Raw genomic sequence first — 22,080 nt, 5'->3', positions numbered from 1 at the left:
GCAGCACGGCAGAAGAACACGTCTCTTTTATCTCTTTATCGACTGCTTTCTACCGACAGAGAGGATCAAATCGAAATCAAATCACCAATAGCGTCAACAGCGTGCCTCACCTTGAGTTGTCGCGGCTGTGTAGAACTGCGGGTGCGTTTGTGGCAGCCCTATCCAAATGGAAACTTTGGTTGCACTTGATCTTTGGTCGCTCTTGGTACCTGGACTCGAGAGGGGTGGGGGGTGGGGTGGGGGGGGCAAAACACGCTTCTTCTAGCTGCGTTCTACATTCGGTTTTGCGATGGAAAAAGAAGAGCGTCCAAATTTTCGAGCGGCAGTGAGGTGAAGTAACTGCAGCTCCTGCTCTGGCACGACTGTCTGTTCTTCGGTGGGAATTAGTTTGCTTGTTTCTGACTGCCGCCCTCCCTCCCACTCACTCTCACTCACTCACTGTCTCCCACCCATGAGAAATAAATAATCTGCGCGTTCATCTCTCTCTCTCCCTCTCTCTCTCCCTCTCTCTCTCTTTCTCTCTCTCTCCCTCTCTCTCTCTCTAGATCTATCTGTCTCTATCTCTCTCTGCCAAGCAAGTGGGCAACTTTGAATAATGTGGGACCATTATAATGCATTAAAGGTTGTTGGAGGCCCAAATATTTGAGCCCCCCCCCCCCGACCACACACACACACACACACACACACACACACACACTGTATGTTGGGTTACACAGCCTCCCTCAGCTGTCTGTCTGTCTGTCATGAGTGTTTCTCTGGCTGTCCGGAGCGCAGCAGCCGACCATGCAGCGGATTGGGAGTGGTCGGGATTAAACCATGGGATTATACCTCAACATTCATCATTTCATCATACACACACTGGTGCTGCTGACAATGACATCACTCTTTGGCAAACGCTCCAACACGGACAGACACGTCTATGTGGGTAGGGATAGAGGAAGAGAGAGAATGAAAAAGGAGAGGAGAAAAGAAGAGAAGTAGAGAGATTAAACCTTTCACCTCCCAGATTGATCCACATAAATCTAAAGCCTTATGCAAATCCAGGAGACGAGTAGCAGAGGCCGTGTGCAGGGTGGACAGGGCGGCTGCTTTGACATATTTCCTGCATGGCCGTGTGTGTTTAATGTGGCGACATGCAGCTCCGTGTGTGTTCCTGTTCAGTTGTAGTGGATACACACACACACACACACACACACACACACAGCCAAGTCGGTGTAATGTGTGCCCGCGTACTGACAGATGGCTACTGTAATGACGCAGGAACTAACTACTGGGTTTCTATGTGTCTGTGTGGTTGTGTGCCTGTGCGCCTGTTTGTTAGTGTGTGTATGTGTGTGTTTGTGTGTGTGTGTGTGAGAGAGAGAGAGAGAGAGAGAGAGAGAGAAGAGAGTGCTTGTGTGTCTGTGTGTGACCGAGTTGAGTTTGAAGTAGAAGCAATAGATATCTCTTTTCTTTTCCAGCAGCCTTTCCCCAACACACACACACACACACACACACACATACACACACACACCTACACACACACACACACACGCGCAGTATGGCATTATGGCATTGCCTTTTTGTCCAGGCGCTTACAGTCTTTGCCCACACACATTCACAAGAGACCTTGAGTCTGCTGCAGCTTCCATTTGTTGAAAACACATTCATACAAAGGTATGTTTTATGTGTGTGTGTGTGTGTGTGTGTGTGTGTGTATATGTGTGTGTGTGTGTGTGTGTGTGTGTGTGTGTGTGTGTACAAAGGGGGTATGGTCAAAATAATAAAGGAAGTAGCAGCATAATGAAGGTTTCTGGTGGTTCTGATGGTTCTGCATTCACAATTCTAATCACTACTGACAAAATTATTTTGATTGATTAGCCGCACCTTATGATGCATATCTTTCTCAGCGGAAGCAGATTTTTTCCAGGATGACAGCATGTCGACGAGAGATGCGTGGTCACCAAGTGGTGCACATGATGATGACATTGGCTATATAAAGCCTTGTCAATAACCTGACAGGATCAGATATGGACAGGTGAGCATTAACGCAGGATTCTGAAAAGGCAGAGACAGAGGTGTGAGAGGATCATTATGCTCCATCATGAATCATCATCATGAATCATTGTATTTGTAGTGTTAAGCACTGACCTCACCCTCCATGAGTGGAGCAAAACTAAGCCAGAAACGCACCCCGCACCGCTACAGAGCCACCATCACCGGATGAAGCCTGTGCTGCGGTCTTTCTATTACATTTACCTTGATTTGTGTCCTTTTTCTACAGAAACAGAGAGAGGAGGCCAACTCTATTGTGCCATTTAAACAAAACAGAAAGCACAGCTGTTGGGATAAAAGTAAACTGCGCCGTAGCTTTGAGGACTCAGAGCAAACATCCGTGTGCCAAATGTGCCATTCGGAGCCGGCAGGCTTCAAGGCCAGTAGCCATCTAGAAGGAGGGCTCAGCGCTCTGGCTCTCCTTCACTCATTCTGTCACATTCTGCCTTCCCCTTTCTCTCTGCACTCGCACTGTTTTATCTCCATTCCTGTGCTTTATCTGCTCTCCTTTCTGCTGCACTCGCCCTTATTCAGTGATGAATGTGTGCGTGTGTTTGCAAGTGTGCACGTGCGTGTGTGCATGCGTGTGTGTAAGTGTGCATGTGTGAGTTTAGCTAAATAATAGCCATTAGTTAAACCTTACAGGCTTGAATAGAGGTTGAAACCTATTTTTTTTATTCATAAGATGTATTTTAATAATTGTAATGTGTATGTTAGTGCATGCACACTTGTTTGTTTGTGTGTGTGTGTGTGTGTGTGTGCGTGCACGTGTTCATCTTCAGGAGCTATCTTGGCACCCACCCAGTTGTCTTAGCTCTTCAATTTAAATGCTTCTAATTGTTGTGCATACATACAGTAATGGCTTGGTACACGGATTTACATGCAAATTTTCTCCTTACAGGCTTAATTTAGAATTAAATCCCTAACAGCCTGCAATCTACCCTTCTAGTGCATATTTCAAATTTGGCATCAAATAATATAATGCTATTAGGGCTGTGACCATCTACTGCTCGCACTCCCTTGTCACGTTATTGCTCAAACATGTGCGTGCAAACACACACGCACACACACACACACACACACACACAAACTCACAGTATGTGTTTTACTGGAACGTCTCCCACTTCCTTTTGTCGGAAGCTTACCCTCCCTCTCTCCCTCTGCCATCCTGCTCGCCCCCTATCCCTTCATCTCGCCTGCCCTCTTCTCCCTCATTCTCTCATTCATCACTATCCCTCGCTCGGTTCACTCTCTCTATCTTTTCTTCTTCCCCTCTGCCATCCCTTCTGCCTCTTTCTCTCCCATTTTCTCTCAGTCTGTCCCCCCCCCCAGTACATCTCTCCATCTGTGTGTGTGTGTGTGTGTGTGTGTGTGTGTGTGTGTGTGTGTGTGTGTGTGTCCCTCTCCTGGCCCTCCTTGTTGGGCTGCAGGCCAGTGTGGGTCAGAGGCAGGTTGTAATTACTTCACTCCTCCTCTGACAGCTAGGCAAAAAGAAAGAGAGAGAGAGAGAGAGAGAGAGAGAGAGAGAGAGAGAGAGAGAGAGAGAGAGAGAGAAACAGATAGATAATTTATTTACATACTCATGCCTAAACTGAAGCCTCTCATCCCTTTCTCTTTTCAGCCACTACAGTTTTTTAGTGGTAAACACTTGACATGAATCAAATGCATTTCCCTTGAGCAGGCTTGTTCAAAGTCACACAGAAACCAATCAAGTGTGCTGTACCTGACCAAAAGTTTCAACTCATTCCAGCCGCTGACAAGGTAGCTGCCTGCTCTGACAAGGAGAGATAAATAATACAGTGATGTTTAAATCCGTCACGCCCCATGCTTATAGAATGATTTCTCCCACTTGCCTAATGTAGCATAGGAGAGTTGGCCTTAATTGGTGGAGCTATATTTGAGTTGTAATGTAGGGCGGGCAATGCCTCCTTGACTTAGCACTGGGTTAGCGGGATGAATCTGCATACCTCTGATAATCAACAGTGGTCTGAATAACAAAAAAAAAAAAGAAAAACACATCAGCAGACATATTGAAATTAACATGAAAGGAAGAGAAAAGTACACACAAAGAAAGGAAACATCAGTGGGATTTTCTTTCTTTAAACATGTCTTACAGATCAGACCTGGGTCACGCTGCACATTTTCCAATTTCTTTCTCATGGTGGTAAATGGCAACAGAACTCATTAGTTAAAGGTTGTGACAGGCAGGAGTTGGGATGTTTTGAAGTTCTTCGACCAGATGCATCACTGTGAACGCTGTCGTTAATTACCCAAACTAGCGCGGAGGAGGCGGTTTCAGTGTTTATGCTATAGGCCAGCTTTGTGCTATTGTTGCTGATTCTATTCTTGTCCTGCCGGTTGATCGATGATATTTCTGCTGCTGTCTGGGGCCCTAGCTGACTCAGACAGGGGTCACCAATTAGGGAGCGCCAATAACCTTTATTCCTTTAGTTTTCACTAAATATGCAGCTTTTCACACATAGGTGTGTGAGTGCACACACACACACACACACACACACACACACCTGTGATGCACGTGCTAATGACCCACATGGCTGCACTCACGCGTATGTGCATGAACATTTTCTTCTCTGTGTATTTTTTTGAATGTGTGTTGGTGTGTGTAGGTTATGTGTGTGTATGAGTGAGTGAGTGAGTGAGAGAGCTACTGTACATGTCACTGGTAACCCCTCCTCTTCAACTAGGTTGATTATTTTAAGCACTGTGAGATTGATTCTGTGGCCCTGTGGGGGCCTTGCGGGTCTGTGTGAGTGGAAGTGGAGGTGCACACAGACCGAAAAAAGGAGATGAAAGAAAAGTTAGGCAGGGAAGATGATGATGGAGGAGAGGAGAGGAGAGGAGAGGAGAGGAGAGGAATAGAGAGGAATAGAGAGGGGAAGAGGTGGTCTCCAGATTCCTGAGGTTATTAATAAGAGTGTCTCTTCCAAGGAGAGCAATGATGATTTGGGTCACACTATTTCCTCTTCCTCCTGAGGTGTACCAAGGTCGCTCAAAAAATGGCCCCAGAAATATCTCTCTCCCAACTTGAAATAGGCTGTCTTTGTTTTCAGGGAGCATAAGGCTGACTGAACAGAATAAACCGCTCAATATCCTTATAAAACTCTGGCAGATTTACAGTCAGTTTCCGTTAGTGTCTCCCTTTAATGGCGGGGGATGGCAGGTTAAAACAAATGCAGCAAATTGGTGTTAGCAACTGGTGTGTCGGGAAGTCTGATGGTGGAGGGAGACAGAGAGGGAGACAGAGAGGGAGACTGAATGTTTCATGGACAGTGTCCCTGAAGGCACTTTGTAAATTTGCCGGTTTCTTTCATCAGGGAGCTGGACAGTCTAACTGCCCACCGTTCCTCCCCATCCCTCCCTATCTGCCTCTGTCAAAGGTAGGATGTGCATCCGCTCTCTCTCTTTGTGTGCATGCTGCTTTCTCTCTATGCTGAGAGGACCTTGCCTTGGCCACCTATTATATGACCAAGGAAGCCAGGATGTTCACCACCGCCCACGGAACCAGTTATGAGGAAAAATGTCTGTGTGTGTGTGTGTGTATGTGCGCGCGTGCTATGTCTGTGTATGTGTGTGTGTTTACAAAGCTGTGCAGTTTAATGGTAGTTCAGTCCAAATTCCTTCATGTGAAAAGACAATAAGTGTCATCCAGTGGGCTGGGAAACAGATTCCCTTCTATTTTTTTGGTTTCCAGAGGACCAAATTAGCTTTGATATCTAGCCAGGCAGAGAGCAATGTCCTACATGGCATTATGGTCAATTTCTCTTTCATGCCCCCCTTGCAACCTATGCCATTCAGCCTCGGCTTCAAATTAATGAGATCCCCTCGGTTGTCTCGCAGTGTTATGGCACATTTCTTCCCAGGTGAGTAATACTGGGCAGTTTACGGGTGCCCGTGGAGAAGACTTATACACATTTGATTTTTAAACAGAGCTATAACCGCACAGCCTCCCCTTCATGATTGAGGACCAGGACTCGGATTGTGCTCGTCTGCCATCTAGTGGCGAAGTTCAGATGAAGCTACAGGAGGGAGTTTCATGTCGGCGGGACTGACTGATGTTAGTTGGCTCATATGAACTACTGTGGAACCATTTCATTTCATTGAATTCAGTGAAAATAAATAAATAAAAAAGCTATTGACATGGATTCGGGAATTTGATCTTGTGGAAGACCTCTTGACTGATTTACCACTGTTTTTTTCTTTAGGCTATTTTTATTTGCTTCCTTTTTGTCTACAACTATAGCATCTATTTTACCTATTAGCTTCATGATATTTTTGCTGTGATAACTGCATAGTGGGACAATCTGCACAGTTACAAAATTACTATAGTTATTTTTGTAAATATAGCAAACGTACGCGATCTTCACAAGCAAAAATATCGTTCGCTGACTTTTCTTGCACACAAAATCAACTTTTTGAGAACACGTTTCACCTGCAGGATTTGAAGGAAAGAGACCAATGAGAACGGCCCCGATTCCCAGCATGGCTTGCTCGTCTGTTTTACCGTGCAGTCAGAGGTAATTCAGATACCAAGAAAAAAATAAGAAGTCATAGCATATATACACTCATTAAACCACTTTTTATCAAGCAGTTTATATTCTTACTACAGTCACAGATTTAATAAAATTAACACCATGACTGAGATATCACATACAATCGTAGCAGTATAAAGACGACAAGATGCGCATGCTTCCTGCTGTGGGCGGAAGCTCATTGTAGAGGTCACATGCAGAGTGCTCGTCACTCCACCAATCACCTCGGGGAAGGTCTGAGACAAGAGCCAATCGTTACCCTCGCAGGGTATCACCTGATGCGGGTGAGCGAGTGAACAGAAATCATGGGCCAACGTGAGCGGCTCTCGCAGGAGAAGCCAGGCGGCGCAGTTTCTCAGCGCCGCTGGTGGATGCGACGCTCACTGGCTTGGAATCACTCGCGGCTGGCGGATGAGTGCGATGTATGAGGTGGAGCACGGCTCCAGAACCCAATTCAGACTACTCTCCCCCCACTTTTCTTACATCCAAAAGAACATTATTATTTTCTGTATTCCACATGAAGATTATTAAATCAATTTTCTCATTATTTTCTGTATTAGAAACTAAGGCATTTTCAATCTTAATTTTCTCAGATTTTTACTCATCATCAGCACAGCAAAACCATCAGTGTTAATTCAACTCTGAGAGTGTTTATAAGTGTTTATATAGAATCCAAAATCCATCAGAGTTAATTAAAACTTTTAGATAGTTTTGAAGACCTGCTCCACAGCCATATCAGCTCTATGAGTGGACAGACAGCTCTAGTCAACTTCAAATAACTGTCACTGAAAAATCAACTCTTAAAAACTTTGCTGTACAGGCATACAAAGACAAAGCCTGTGTGGATTACCAATAGAACATGCAGGGTACAGGCCCTGAAAGCCCCAGGTTTAATCTAATTGTAAATCTGCACTCCCATACAAATTTGCATAGGTTGAATAGGTAAACATTAAGCAAGTTTTAGTGTTGTTTTCGCAACCTATCTGATGGGATGGGCACTTGACTTGATGGGTCAGATGCACAATGTACTGGGTTGAATGATGACTGCTGACAGTGTGTGTGTGTGTGTGTGTGTGTGTGTGTGTGTGTGTGTGTGGGGGGGGGGGTATGCTCATCCCCCCATGAGCATACCTGTCACATACCTGATTATGTCACTGGGGCCCCAGTGACATAATCAGGCAGGCATAACAAGTGTAAATATTCAAAAGTGCCTCAAAGTTCGAATGGTAGGCTAAGTGATGATTATTCAATAAAGCTTTTCACCCACATCTTGTTAATACTTTAATGGTTGAATTCTATGCATATTCCCTGCTGGTTAACAGCCGTATTTACTGTGATTCTGTTAATACTGGGATATTTGAATTACATCACATCTAGTCACCTATTATTTTAAAAAAAAAAAAAAATCAGTCACCAATACTACTACTGTTAATATCAAATTTCATTGTATTGTTTTATTTGCTCTGTTTTTTTTTTTTTTTTATTTAATTAATTTTTTATTGTCCGTCATGCTCTTGCTTTTACTCTTGTTTGCAATGGTCCATGACCCCGAGAAAAACGTGTTCCTTTCACTGTGTGTTTCTGGGAGGCGGAATGACAATAAAGTTGAATTCAATCAACTCAGGGAAAGATTTTTTTAAGCAAATTCTCTGAAAGATGTTGCCGGTAGTGTGACCTGTTGGCCCCAGTGCATGGCCGGAGCACGGCCCCAGTTTATGTTTCCCTCTGACCCAGTTTCAGATTCTTCCCTGGGAGTGTACAGTTACCCCTCAGATCTGAAACGGAGACCCAAAACCTCTAACATCTTCTGCAGGCCACATGATAAAGGAAAGGGTTGAATAGAAGGGCAATCTGACACTAGCCCACCATGGCTGGCCTACTCCTAAATGAATCCCTGGCCATAGGACCATCTGTCACACATAACATAACACATAAGGTAACCATATTTGTCTGAGAATGTTCTGCTTGACCACAATACAGCAAAGCTGCCTGAACACATATTCTGGACACAGGACACAGCTGCCAACCTGCTGAGAAATTTGGCCTCCCAAATGCACAATTTCTCATTTTAGACTTTTTTTTAAACATTCAAATATGACCCATGAAGTGCCATACTGTATGCACAGGATGCATGCGCAAAATCATAATGCATATTTTAGCACCAGATTTGTAACCAGTAGATCCGCTCTGCACAACCTTCTTCAATATGCCACTGCAGAATGCTAAAGTGGAACAAGACAGAAGACAGATCCATAGTTTTAACTGTTGACTTGGGTCATATCTCACACAAATAATCCATCCTCCAGTATAAAAAAGCTGAATCTGTGTCAGGTCAGAACTGTCGTCGACCTACTTTGTTGTAATTATCTGATGGACTTGTTCCTGAATACAGTGAAACGTAATAGGTTTCTTATTTATTCTAGCAAAGATTTTACTATTGCAATTCCAGGTATTGGCTTATTGTTAAGTGAAAACTGTGACCGAACATGACAGTTATATACAGTATATATATATATACTGTATATATGTATATATATATATATATATATATATGTATATATATATATATATATATATATATATTATATCTATTTGAGTAATGTTCAAAGGTATTTAGTCTTACTTTTACTTCAGTATGATATTTCTTTTTGGACATAAAAGGTGAATAGAATGAGATCTGGCATTTATAATTGACAGGGTGGTTGAGGAGGGGTGAAACATGCACACAATCTTAATAAATTGTACTTGAAAGTAACTTGACTGTTTTTGTGAGCCTTCTCTTCTATACTTTTCTTGATTAAAATTGATCTGGTTTAACTAAATACCTACTTTATTTCCCACCTTTTTACTGCACTGTTTATGCTGCTGTCATGTTACAAAAAAACAATTATTATATGAAATAAAAAATTAAATAAATCTCACACTGACAGAGATGAGACCAGATAAGAGAGTAGTGGAAACAATATGATGTGAGACACACACACACACACACATACACACACACACACACACACACACACACACACACACACACACACACACACACACACTTCATGAATAAGTCTCTAAAGTGCTACATGTGATGGCCATCCTGTTGGTGTAATCTTGTAATTGTCAAACTCACTCATCAGGGGCATAGCTAGGAATTATGGGCCGTTAGCGTTTTCGGTAACCATGGCGACTGTCTTACTTTGTAAGGAAAAAATCTGAGGGCACATGGCCACGGCTGTGATAAGGAACAAAAGGGACCCATGGGAGCATTAATGGCTTAGATAAGGAGAACATAACCTTTTCTCTCAGGTGGGACAGGAACATGTGAGTGCTGACCCAGCATCGGTCTTGACCCTGACATTACCTAAGACCAGAGAGTGTGTTGGTGGGATTCTTATCGAACTAACACACCATTCTGCACAGGCCGCATGGACGATTTGATTGCAATACACAATTCCAGGGATCAAGCGTACCTATTGATACCACACGACACAAAATACTACCAATTAAATACTACCAAGATGATTAAAACAATAGATCTTACTCAGTGTGGCGAGTCATACTGTCCTGTGGAGTGACATGGTGTGCCTTGATATTTTTGCAAGAAATGTAATGACAAGACATATATACTGTATATATATATTTTTTACAATTGCTTTATTAGTACAAAATGCACAAATACATTTTTGTCACATGGGTTTTGATGATTTCATTATTAAAATATGCAAATGAAGCCATATCTTGTTAAAAAGAGCAAATTTGCACATTAGAAGACTTTTCTTCTTGATTGATCAAGAAGAGTTTCTTTGTTGTGATTTCTTTTAATCTATGTAATGAGGCATTTTTCAATTGCTTCTTAATTATGCTAAAACAGTAGCCTATGTCTGATGAAAATGTACATTTTTCCAATTCATTTTGAGATGCAGTACCTTGTAAAATAAAAATGGCAAAATATATCAACTAAATTACCTGCTGTAATTTTTACGACATAAAAATAGGGCTTTACCTCCTATTTTGCCTGAGGGGAGTATGTTTTAGAAATGTCTATTCATTATGTTTTGCTTCACAGACATTTATTAGTGAGGTGATTCTCACTTAAATTAACTTTACATAATCTTTATGTTGATATTTATGTTGATTTATTATCTACCTTGTAGATGGAAAATATATCAAAATATCAGAATTGAAATGAAGAACCATAATTTTTATATTATGCCTGTGGTGCCTGGTCTTACATTTAAAGTTAAAAGGCTTATAATCATTATTTATATATTATATTATATTATATTATATTATAATTATATTATAATTATTTTAGTAGAGTTTATTGTAGTATAGCTATTTCATGGAACTTCTTACAATACCAGAGGCATCGAACAGCAGGAATCAAACAACATAACAGTGACATTAGTACCACTCTCTAGTGACTGAACTACTTGTAGTTAAAGCAGTTTGGGGAAAGTCAAGCAGTAATGCTGGCCTACTTGTGTGATTATAATAGGTTTTGTGTGTTAATTTCAGTTTTGCTGTTCATTGTATCATTGTTGTTTTGTTTGGCAAAGATTGCCTTGGCACCAGAAAGATTGATGGCCACCAGCCCCACTAAAGCTATGTGTGTCTTAGAATAACAACATGCATTTAATTAATTTGTCAAGACACATTTGCCTTTGCTTTTGAAGATTATTATTTTTGGTTACAATGTAGACTGTTTGTGCTCAAAGGACAGTGAAGGCAGACTTCTCATGACCTAAAATGTGTGCAATCAACCAGCTGGATCAGCTTTGGCCAACCATAAGGGTCAGGGCTGCAGTTGTATAACTTGTTGATTTAGTTATTTTTCCAGTAAAAAAGCTTTGTGCTGTAGCCATGTCTTGTCTGGCAGCATCCTCTCCTCGCAGTAACATTATCCAACACCAGTGTGACCCCCCTGCATCCTGTTACATTCTTATTGTGGCTGAGCCCACCCATTCTTCAATACACACAGACAAGCCCAAAGCACATGCATGCACCTGTACACATGTATACATTCATGCGCGCATGCACTCACACATGCAAGTGGACACACACACACACACACACACACACACACACACTCTTGGTAAACGTCGTAGACAGCTTACATGTGATTTTTGGAATGCTGGAGTGCACTGGGGCAGGTAGGAGGCCCAGAGGATCAGGGTGGATTAGGGCCTCCATAAAAGAAGATGGGCACCTCTGGCTGCTCAGCAGCCTTCACCTGTTCAGATATCCACAGAGGAGGGGAACAGAGTTGGAGAACTGAGCGCACAGAAAGAGGAGGAGACCCCACAGAGAGAGAAGAACTCATAACTCGAAAAAGAGGATTCTGGTTTACTGGACCGCCCAAATATTGCACTCTACAATCCAACTCTTCACATGCATATCGCATATCGGCGTGGTAAACACACTTTTTTTTTCCATTTCAGGTTCACATGAAATTTAAGAAATTGATATTGTTGCTGTCACATTTTCCTGAGAGCAGCTATTTTTTTCTTCTCTTTTCACAGAGTGATTGTCTTTCAGCAGCCATCCAGTGTGTGTTGTATATCGGAAGACAGATTGGGTTCTGTCGGGACAGTGTGTGTTTGAGTGTGCGTATGTGTGTGTATTGAGCATGTCCTTGTTTGTGTTAACATGTACGCTACTGTGTGCATGGATGGGTGGAACAGTGTGTGACTGCATGCTGGAGAACTATACCTTATGGATCGAGAGGCATGACTGTGCCCAGTGTGTGGCTATCAACACTACCATCTGCAGCGGCTATTGTTACACCCAGGTGATGAACACACACACTTTGCACCGAAACACACCATGTCAAACATTTTGGATGGAGAAGTGAGCATATTCACAGCAAAATACATGGGGCTGTTAAGGGATGATACACATTATAGGAGGTCTTTATGCAGTTAAACAACCAAACTTCAGAATAGGGAACAGTAAATTTTGATGCTGTATTTTTAAACTGATCTTCTAAATGACTGATTTTGCTCTGGTTTAGGTCAGATTAAGTGATCCCATGTGAATATGTAGATCATAGTGTTTTCACTATGATCTAATAGTTTTACTCTTGGATCTAGATACATTAGATCTAGATACATTAGTGACAGAGCTATGGAGGTGAAGCAGGACTACTTTCACGGACATCATTGTACTAGACACTGTTGAATGTATTTGATAGGCGTAACCAAGATGAACCCCTACTCCTGAACTGTAGGAACGGCTTACCATCCCCTGCCACATACCCCCAGTCATGTAGAAAGTAGATCCAGTGTCATGCTGTTCTGTGTGACCAGTGCACGGCCTCTAATGGTCCCATTTTCTCTGCAACAGGACACCAATGTGAAGGGACACTTTGGTAAGACTTTCCTGATCCAGCGTGGCTGTATGCCACACTCCCTGGTGTACCGAGCTGCCCGTGTGCCAGGCTGCCCGCACAATGTCAACCCTCTGCTCTATTATCCTGAGGCCCACCGCTGCCGGTGTAGGCGCTGCGACAGACGCACGCACCACTGTGTCCGTGCAAGCCGAACCCCTACTGACCGCTGCGACAAGACACTCAGAAAGTCCAAGATTAAAGTCCAGAGGCAGCCTCCCTTGGAAACCTGACAATGCTAATAGAAGCAGATAGAAGAAGATAATACAGCCAAATGACACAACTGCTAACCTGGGGCTGATGGATCAGTTGTATTCAATGTTTATGCTTGTTGATGTTACTGTAGTGCATCTCAGGATGCTCCTCGAATGTTCATACTATGTTGATACTGGTTGAGTAGGCAAATTGTTATAAATGTAATAAAAAACTGTGTTAAAGTTCCCATGAAATGAACTCCCATTTCTTTTTACTTCCTGGAACACAGAGTATCTTTCCTGGTGACATCATGCTGCACCAGGAGGCACCAACCAATAAAACCATCAGATTTTTGAACAATCCCACCCCTCTGCTAGCCTGGTAAGACCATCCTAATCACGTGACCTCACATTCTGTTTCGCTCCACGGATCAGTCTGGACTTCCAGCCGCCCACATCGATTTCAGTGGGCGGGAGTACTTGCCTTGACAGACAAACTCCTTCAGCCAATCAGCGAATCCAAATTCAAATCCAGTCGGAAAAACGTCTTTTCCGCCGAGAAACTCTGCTAGTGCATACTCTTGTTCTTGTTTAATTGTTGTTATTGAGTCTATTTCTGCAATAACTGCACTAATGGCTGTGTTTACTCATCTAACGTTAACGTTACCGCTCGTTGCTTCGGGAGACGCCATTACTGTTTTGCCAGCGGCGGCCTGTATTTCACGTCATCAACTACGACACAGTCCCTGATTGGCCCGGTTACATTGTAATTTCAGTAAATCGATGTGGGCGGCTGGAAGTCCAGACTGATCTGTGGAGCGAAACAGAATGTGAGGTCACGTGATCAGGATGGTCTTACCAGGCTACCCCTCTGCACCCCTCCCATCAAATAAAACTGCCTTTCTCTCCCCGACTCATACTCCATTGGTTTAGACTTTTGAATGATCCCTCGCTGCGTTATGTCCCGCCCCCAACATCCTGTTTGGAAATGCATCAAATCAAGGAAGTAAAGAAGCCGTTTCATGGGGTCTTTAAGCTTCATGATGAATTTCATTGCCCCTGAAGTCTATGAGTGAAGGATATTTTGTGATGCTTCAATGATGGAATGGTCTACATACTTACATACATACATACATACATACATACATACTTTCCGGCTCTTAATATGACTGGGGGAACAATTTAAGCTAGAATAGTTCATACTTGAGCAGATCCTGTCTAACCAGTAGAGTTAGTTAGTAGAACCCACCTTACATAGAAACTGTTGTCATTGGTCCAAAAGCAGCTCTGAAACGGGAACGCCCCTCTACATCTTGCCTGTGCTTCCTGACTCTTTCCATTCATTCATTCCCTTGCTGCTGCAGGGAGGAAAACCAAAAACTCTTGGACTTCTTTTCAAGGTGGGTCCCTGCTGTCATCGTGATAAAAATGTGACTAGTTAGTTTGTTGTTTCACTGACATCTAGTTAGTTCGTTTAAGACTTGCGTTGATACCTAATGGCTTCATAGTACAGCTGGTTGGTCAGTGTGGGTCTGTGCAGCAGGCGAAAAGAAAAAGTTTGAACTCGCAAGCCAGGCTCTTGAATTTGTAGAATATATTCAGAGCTGAGCTGGCAGCATGTTCCCTTTCGAAACCAGTCTGCAGAAAGTTGCCGTGTTAAACAAAATGACCACACGGGGCGCTGTCGAGCTCCACGTAAAAGTCACGGTTTCAGGTTTCAAGGTTGTGAAGTTTACCTGATTGAGCTGAAAAAGCTACGTTTTGGGACCTAGGTTTTGTTATTGACCTTAAAAATTGGGATTCTTTTGATTGTAGAGCTTTTCTATCACTTTGAGACTGAATGTACAAAATATTGACATTGGACATGTTCATGATATTGAGTTGCAGCCTTTTGCACAATCCACATCTCAGTTATCTCAAAGCTTATCCTTTTCTAACTCGTCTGCCTCTCTATATCTACATTCCCTCCTTTGTCATTGGTATAAATTGACTATGGGAAATCAATAGGGGTAATTAATGGCTTTTCCCTGGATTCATCTCATTCATCATCGAAGGATACTTTATGTAAAAAGTGTCCCTTATCTTGTACTGTCAGTGTATAGCTTTCAGAGCATGAAGCTTTGGGAAGAGTCCCACTTTTCTTTTGGATCTGACCCAGTCACACAGCAGGCAGGTGTATTCCTGGAAGCCATTGCAGATTATGGTGTGATTATGATAGGGTGATGAGGGACGCCCGCTCCATTTCTTGGCTGATAGTGCAGTGGGTGGGGAGTGAGGTGTAATTTTGCCTCGGCTCTGCAGGGCAGGGCTTGCCTATAAATATAACCCTGAGCCTCTCTGTACTCTTGCCTTGCTCAGTGTCTCCCTGGGACTCTCAGCCTGCTTCTCCCCTGGCACCCTCTCCTCCTGCTTCCACTCACCCACATCAGGAACCATGGCCCAGCCACAACCGATCAGGTATGAACCCCCCTCTCTCCATCTGGGCAATGCAACCACATGATACAACGTGTGCTCATAGAGTAAAATGGGAATGGAGCATGTTTCTACTATTCCATTCAATCACTTACTATAGTAAACGGCTCCAGTTTCCCATCTGTTGTCCTTCAGGAGCTAACAGGCTAACATGGGAATTCATAGGAGCCATAGGATGTGTAATGCCTCATGAGGGATGCTTATGTGTTGGTTTTGATTTACTATGGACAGTTATTTTTGGACGGCCAGATTCCCCGAGGCTGTCACCCTACTCCCTATTCTATTATTGCAATGACTCTACAGCCCAAACCCCATTTGATAACGCTTCTCTCTCATTTTAGAGAGCATAATGAATCGTTCACCTCTGCAGATTATGTCTTTTTATGTTGTGCTTCGGTGTGTAGATGACCAGCCCTTGAATTGCTTCAGTAGTTGTCAGTTTTAGCAGGCTTCTGTCACTCAATCCCAGACTCCATGTAGGAATATAGTGAGAATGGGACTGATTGTTATGTGTGTGTCCTTTTGACTTGTCCTTGTGCAGCCTCCCAGCCAAACTGATCAATGGAGGGATAGCAGGCATGGTGGGAGTCACCTGTGTGTTCCCCATTGACCTGGCCAAGACCCGCCTGCAGAACCAGCGCAGCGGGCAGCAGCTCTACAAGAGCATGTAAGACCCACACCCGTTGAATCAAAGATCACTGATACCTCGTGCTGTCTCCTCTACTGTTTGCAGTCAAAAACCTGTTCTTTCTCTTCATTTGCATTGCATAACTAAATACATGTACTTACATTTCCTCACCACACAGGTTTTCCTGAAAAGTCTAGATTGCATCATCTTTCATTGATGCCTTTACAGTAGACTGGCCCTCTTTGGTCTGAAGAGTGTAGTTTTAGTTAAGGTATCAAACTTGAGGAATTGAGCTCAGTGAATGCTATTGAACCAATGCTTAGGGGTAGCTAGACTGGTCAGATTCTCAGTGTTTAGTAATCCATTGTTGTGAATACCCTCACAACCCATATTGTGAAAGCCTAGTAGTATTTGACTGCTATTTCATAGTATGAGGGCTCTTCCTATGACCAGGACTTGTTTAGAATCTTTCTGTTTCCAAGCACCTTGAGGATTATGTGTTTCCTTTAGAATATTTGCATGATTAGGTGTAATAATCCATTTCTGTTTGTTTTTCTCAGGCTGGACTGCCTCATTAAGACTGTTAAGTCTGAAGGTTACTTTGGCATGTACAGAGGTATGACTAGTCAGATTATTCATACTAGCTTGTTCAATATGTGATTGTTGTGGATTAGAATCTCATTGTACAGGGTATCACACACTTACTAGGCTAATAGGCTAACTTTTGCCTTTCTAGGAGTTGACCAAAACATTACTTATCTTGGCTCAAGTCATTGTGAACCATTTATATACTTTGATTTTCTCAGCAGATGGATCATTGATAGAACCAACTGGTTTGCCATGTGGTCTAAATTCATTTAACCAGACTCCAAAAGAGGGAAATGTCATTATTCTTGCGTCAAGCTCCTCTCATACACTCTTAGCCTACATGCTGTGACATGTTTCAGAGCTAAGATTAAATTCCTTGGCAGCAATAAATGGTTAAATGGATGATTCAGTGGATCAGTGGTCCATCTTGTAAGAAATTATGCCGTGGGTCAAAATGACTTGTATTGGCCAGCTCTGAGTTGGCTTCTCTAGCTCTGTTAAATCCACATTTTGTTTTCTGCCACCGCCCACAGCAGAGCCTGCATTGAAGCCAAGACCATTTTAGCACAGTCTGCATTGAAACCAAAAACCATTTAACACTTCACACGTGTTGTTGCTTCTTTTATCTCCTCTATTTAATAACCTTTGTGATCCAAAGAGTGGAAATAGTTTCTTGTGCAGATATTTCGCTCTTTGTAATACTCTCTGCTATGCAACTTTTGCTGTTTATCAAACTGCATGTATGTGTTTTGTGGTGTGCATATGTGTGTGTGTGTTTTAAAAGTTTGTCTCTCATGACTAATGGCTCCTGTTGTTGTTGTAGGGGCTGCAGTAAACCTCACCCTGGTGACCCCCGAAAAAGCCATCAAACTGGCTGCTAACGACTTCTTTCGCCACCAGTTGAGCAAAGATGGGTGAGTAGCGCCATTGCAAAGGACTGACTCTCATATTCCAGCATTGGTCATGTTTGGTTTTTAACCCCCCCCCCCCCCCCCCCCCCCCCCCATTGTATATGTGTATTTAGTGGCAGGTTGACGGTGTTCAAGGAGATGTTGGCAGGTTGCGGTGCAGGAATGTGCCAGGTCGTCATCACAACACCCATGGAGATGCTCAAGATCCAGTTGCAGGATGCTGGCAGACTAGGTAAGCAGCCATTTTGGATCCAAATGCACATTGCTGCCCCGTAAAATAATTAGACAGAATTAAATGGGAAATATTACCTGCATCAAATAATGCATAAAGGTGTTATACTTTTTTCATCCTGGTGAAAGACTGTGACAATATCTTTCCTGTCTTTGGCAGCGGCCCAGCAGAGGCTGGCACCCAGTGTAGTAACCGCTCTGAAGCTGGGGGGAACCAGTGCTGTTCTTAGCCGTTCCTACAACGCCAACCCTGCCCCTCAAATCATCCGAGTGTCAGCCACTCAGATCACCAGAGAGCTGCTGAGGACCAAGGGAGTCACGGGACTGTACAAGGGACTGGGTGCCACGCTGATGAGGTGAGAGGGGATTTAATATGGGCTCATTATGCACTCCTTGGCTCTGCCTGTAGTGGCTATAGTCTGCAGAACTTTGAATTGACAATGAGGCGAAATGGTTGGGACCTTGCTTCACCACTCCGCTTTACTTTGACTTACTGTAACTTAGTTGGCTATGGATTTTCCATCAACTTTGTAACTTGGTGAACATGCTTGTCTGTTGCATTTCAGGGACATCCCATTCTCGGTCGTGTACTTCCCTCTTTTCGCCCGCCTGCACCAGCTCGGCCGGCGCTCACCTGAAGATCCAACCGTGCCTTTCTATTGGTCCTTCATGTCTGGCTGCTTGGCTGGATCCATCGCTGCTGTGGCCGTCAGCCCCTGTGACGGTGAGTGGCTCAAACTATGCAGACAAATGATCCATATTTTGGAGTTGGAGCTGTAGCTGAAATTGTCTGTTCTTCAGTGATTGATTTATTGTGCTTCAACTAATACAAGCTCTGTCTCTCTTGTGCAGTGGTCAAGACAAGGCTACAGTCCCTCAAAAAAGGAGCTAATGAGGAAACCTACAATGGAGTGGTGGACTGCATCAGGTAACACAGTCACATCTTACTCATCTGTTTCTCTGGAAACATAATTGGGTGGAATTCTAACAATGTCCAGCATTGTGCCTCTTCCTGGCCAAGTTTAGTCTAAATGGAGATAAGTTGCATGCTAACTCTACCCTCTCTCTTCCCTTGCAGTAAAATCATGAGGAAGGAGGGTCCTGGGGCGTTCCTGAAGGGGGCCAGTTGCCGGGCCCTGGTTATTGCTCCTCTCTTTGGCATTGCCCAGGTCGTCTACTTTGTGGGAGTTGGAGAGATCTTGCTAGGGTACACCCCCTACAACATCTACTCTGCCTAAACAAGCTGCTTCCTATTCTACCGCCTCATTAAATTACAGGCAGCTATGCCCTGGGCCTAGCCATGGACCCAGCTCTCTGTTACTGTCTACCTTATTTATTGTAGGGGGCTCTCAGATTAAGAAAATGCTAAGGGGACCAGGTCAGCGCCATTTTGTTTGCCTTTAGCATCACTTTCTTGCTTATTTTATAGGCTGAGATTGAAACTTCACTCATCTATATGGGTTTTAAGGAAGCTTAGTGGAAGAAAATAGGGACAGAAATAAGAGTTGTCCATTCCTCCTCAATTTTTCCCTCAATGAGGGACCTGCTTGTCCAGCTTTGCCCATCGTATTTCCCCGTCAGACTCATTTCTCTCCTGTGCCCCCAGTCCTTTCCTTCTCCATTTACTTAGTTTTAGCCCCTACCCCCAAATGCACTCATATCCCTTTCCCCTCACTGTAATCCTAACCTGTGTATCCTTCCAGCTGCCCCATCTTGGCAACCACTAGGTGATGGCTGTCACTGGGTGTTACAGTAGAGAGAAGGGAAATGTGCCACGGAGAATCTACCAAATAATAGCAGAGGCAGAACTTTACTTGAACATCTCAAATCCTGTTTTAAAGGGTTATGTATGACACTGGGCTATCGGTGTTCATCTTTTCTATGTATATAGTTTTTTTTTTTTTTTTTAATATAGATGGGACTTGGTGAATAACTGGAAAGAAAACTTGAAAACAAAGATTGTTGAAGGGACAGTAACTTTCAAAAGAAACACTGGGGCTACCTATCCAGTGGTTTGTCATATAAGCGATCTGTGTTGTACTACTTCACTAGGGGAGATTTCCCATGTTCTAAATTGGTTGGACTTTCTTCACTTATTCTCTCATTTAGCTACGCTGGTTTATAAATAGTGGGTCACAAGAAGGTAGCTCACCTTAGATGCTTTCTGGTGTCGGGGTTGACGTTTTTGGGGTTTCTGTTGGCTTTATGACAAGCCAATGGACTGTGTAATGTGAATCTTCTGTATGGCAGCCTACACAATTCTGGTTATGTAAGTTAAACGCTTGAGCTCCACAGACAGCTAAATAAGGCCTTATGCAGTTGACTTTGGAGAATGCCTTTTTTTGGTGAAAAAGACGTGAATTTAACTTTAATATTTTCTGTCTGCTCCTTTGATTAAGTAAGTCAACACATTTCATGACAATGAAGGGCAGGAAGGTGGTAAAGTACTGAGGTGATGGACAAAACTTTTGTTTGTTGATGGGACTTGCCATGCTTTTGGGACCAAGTCTACTGAAAATAGCGCAAAATGACCTTTCACACTTAGCCACTTTGTCTCAGCAGACTGGTTGTCTGTAACTAGTCAGGTGTTGTTTTCAGTTATTGACATACAGGAGCCCATGTTCATATATCATGTTAAGCATTTAGCGGGGGAACAGGGTGCGACGCATTCTCCATCTACTGGGAAATGTTTTTCAAGCCTGGGTCCTGACTACAAAAGTACTTTGATAAACATTTGTTTTTACTACTGTAAATATTTTTTTTTTTTCTATTTTCACAAGCTACGCAAAGAATTTAAACTCGGAAAGTGAACAATGGGAGGACAGAGTGGAAGTCTAGTGCAGCTAAATATAAAACATCTGTTGATCTGTTGTAGAACAGTTTGTCTCTAAAGAGTATTTGCTGACCATTTCAAGAAGAACGTTGAGAAAGTGTTGCCTCACCATGGCTTCCTAACTGTTATTATCAACCCTCCAGAAGAGGAGATTCTTCTTACCTGGATTTCATTTTTTTAAGTTTCATTTTATGATCATGCATGTAAATACAGATTTATAAATACTGAATAAATATTTATAACTTCAATGTTTATTTGTGTTATTTGTGGAGTGTGTGTGGCCTGAGGTATTGTGTAGTAGTCCACAGTCACACAGGTAGAGCTCATGCAGGTTGTCGAGTGTAGCCAGTATAGTATTCTTTTCTGATGTAAGCTTGAAAGGAGTTGCATTGCCTTTCGGCGCATGTGCATCACTTGCATGTGTATGTGTCCCTTTAGATGCCAGGGAAAATGCACATGCTGCAGTGTGGGTGTAACTCTACACTGTGTAGTCCCGCAGGCTCTGCTGCATCGTATGCATAACTACCGCGATCAGCTGTCCTGTGAGCTCAAGCGCAGAAAGGGGAAACTCTGACATGAGCCTCATGCTACTAAACCTGGAAACCTACTGAGTTGCAGAAGACATCAAACACAATCAGCAGAGGCAAAATATCAAGGAAATGGGTTTACAGTATGTGTAATTATCAGATGGTATTCATTCGTTAATCATCTGTTGTGCCTTAAACTATATAAATTACAACAATATTCTATCATCTCTTAGACCGTTACATGGGTCATGATGGGCTGCTTCACAAGCTGGTATTAAAGCCACATTTCACTTCATAAAATAAAACTAATTGTTAGCACCCTAACCCTCATATATTCATGGACAGCTATCAGTATTGGCTTCCCTGGGGATCTGTAGTGATGTCACTCATCTGCATTTACACCTACATACTGCAACATTTCCTTTTTATTTTTCCAAAATACAAGATATAGTTCTAACAAGCATGAACTGAGGTGGCACATTTTTCTGCGTTCTGTGCCAAAGTATTCAAATGCTAGTTTTGCCTGCCAGAGAGAAAAAAAAAAGCTTTCTCCTGGTTGTTGACAAACCAGGTCCACAAAAAGAATCCACGGATGAAAATATCAGCCTTCTATATTAATTACAGTTGGCAAGGAGTGGTGGTGATATTTCTGTACTGTAAGTCATTAATACATTTCCAAGGCCAGAAACCATTGCAGCATGCAGGGTATAGAGCCCAGGCTGTGTGTGTG

At 42.9% G+C, this 22,080-nt stretch overlaps 2 protein-coding genes and 1 pseudogene across 2 annotated transcripts in view; 2 read left to right on the top strand and 1 right to left on the bottom strand.

Annotated features, from left to right (window-relative positions):
- Window positions 1–228, bottom strand: part of camkvl (CaM kinase-like vesicle-associated, like) — a 37,145-nt gene extending 36,917 nt beyond the window's left edge. Inside the window, exon 1 of the mRNA XM_071898959.2 lies at window positions 111–228. The gene's annotated coding sequence lies outside the window, so the exon portion shown is untranslated. The remainder of the gene's footprint in view (window positions 1–110) is intronic.
- A 12,021-nt stretch (window positions 229–12,249) lies between these two features.
- On the top strand, window positions 12,250–13,199 carry LOC139911427 (thyrotropin subunit beta pseudogene; annotated as a pseudogene).
- A 2,362-nt stretch (window positions 13,200–15,561) lies between these two features.
- LOC139911422 (mitochondrial glutamate carrier 1-like) lies at window positions 15,562–21,046 on the top strand. Its single transcript, XM_071898953.2, has 9 exons — window positions 15,562–15,617; window positions 16,174–16,299; window positions 16,821–16,876; window positions 17,672–17,762; window positions 17,873–17,991; window positions 18,151–18,346; window positions 18,557–18,714; window positions 18,843–18,918; window positions 19,069–21,046. Exons 1-9 carry the CDS (start codon window positions 15,595–15,597, stop codon window positions 19,226–19,228), a joined length of 1,005 nt encoding a protein of 334 aa, XP_071755054.1. The 5' UTR covers window positions 15,562–15,594; the 3' UTR covers window positions 19,229–21,046.
- Window positions 21,047–22,080: the final 1,034 nt, after the last annotated feature.

Source organism: Centroberyx gerrardi, chromosome 14 (genome assembly GCF_048128805.1).
Source record: "Centroberyx gerrardi isolate f3 chromosome 14, fCenGer3.hap1.cur.20231027, whole genome shotgun sequence".
Classification (NCBI taxonomy): domain Eukaryota; kingdom Metazoa; phylum Chordata; class Actinopteri; order Beryciformes; family Berycidae; genus Centroberyx; species Centroberyx gerrardi.
Note: the sequence above shows the minus strand (reverse complement) of the source record. Positions and strands in the feature narration are given on the sequence as shown.

Bases quoted from the DNA above. Each gene is read 5' to 3' on its own strand.
- LOC139911422 (XM_071898953.2), top strand. From the start codon at position 15,595: ATGGCCCAGCCACAACCGATCAG. The intron at 18,347-18,556 runs GTGAGAGGGGAT...GTTGCATTTCAG, and splicing joins CTGGGTGCCACGCTGATGAG to GGACATCCCATTCTCGGTCG. The intron at 18,919-19,068 runs GTAACACAGTCA...CTTCCCTTGCAG, and splicing joins GGAGTGGTGGACTGCATCAG to TAAAATCATGAGGAAGGAGG.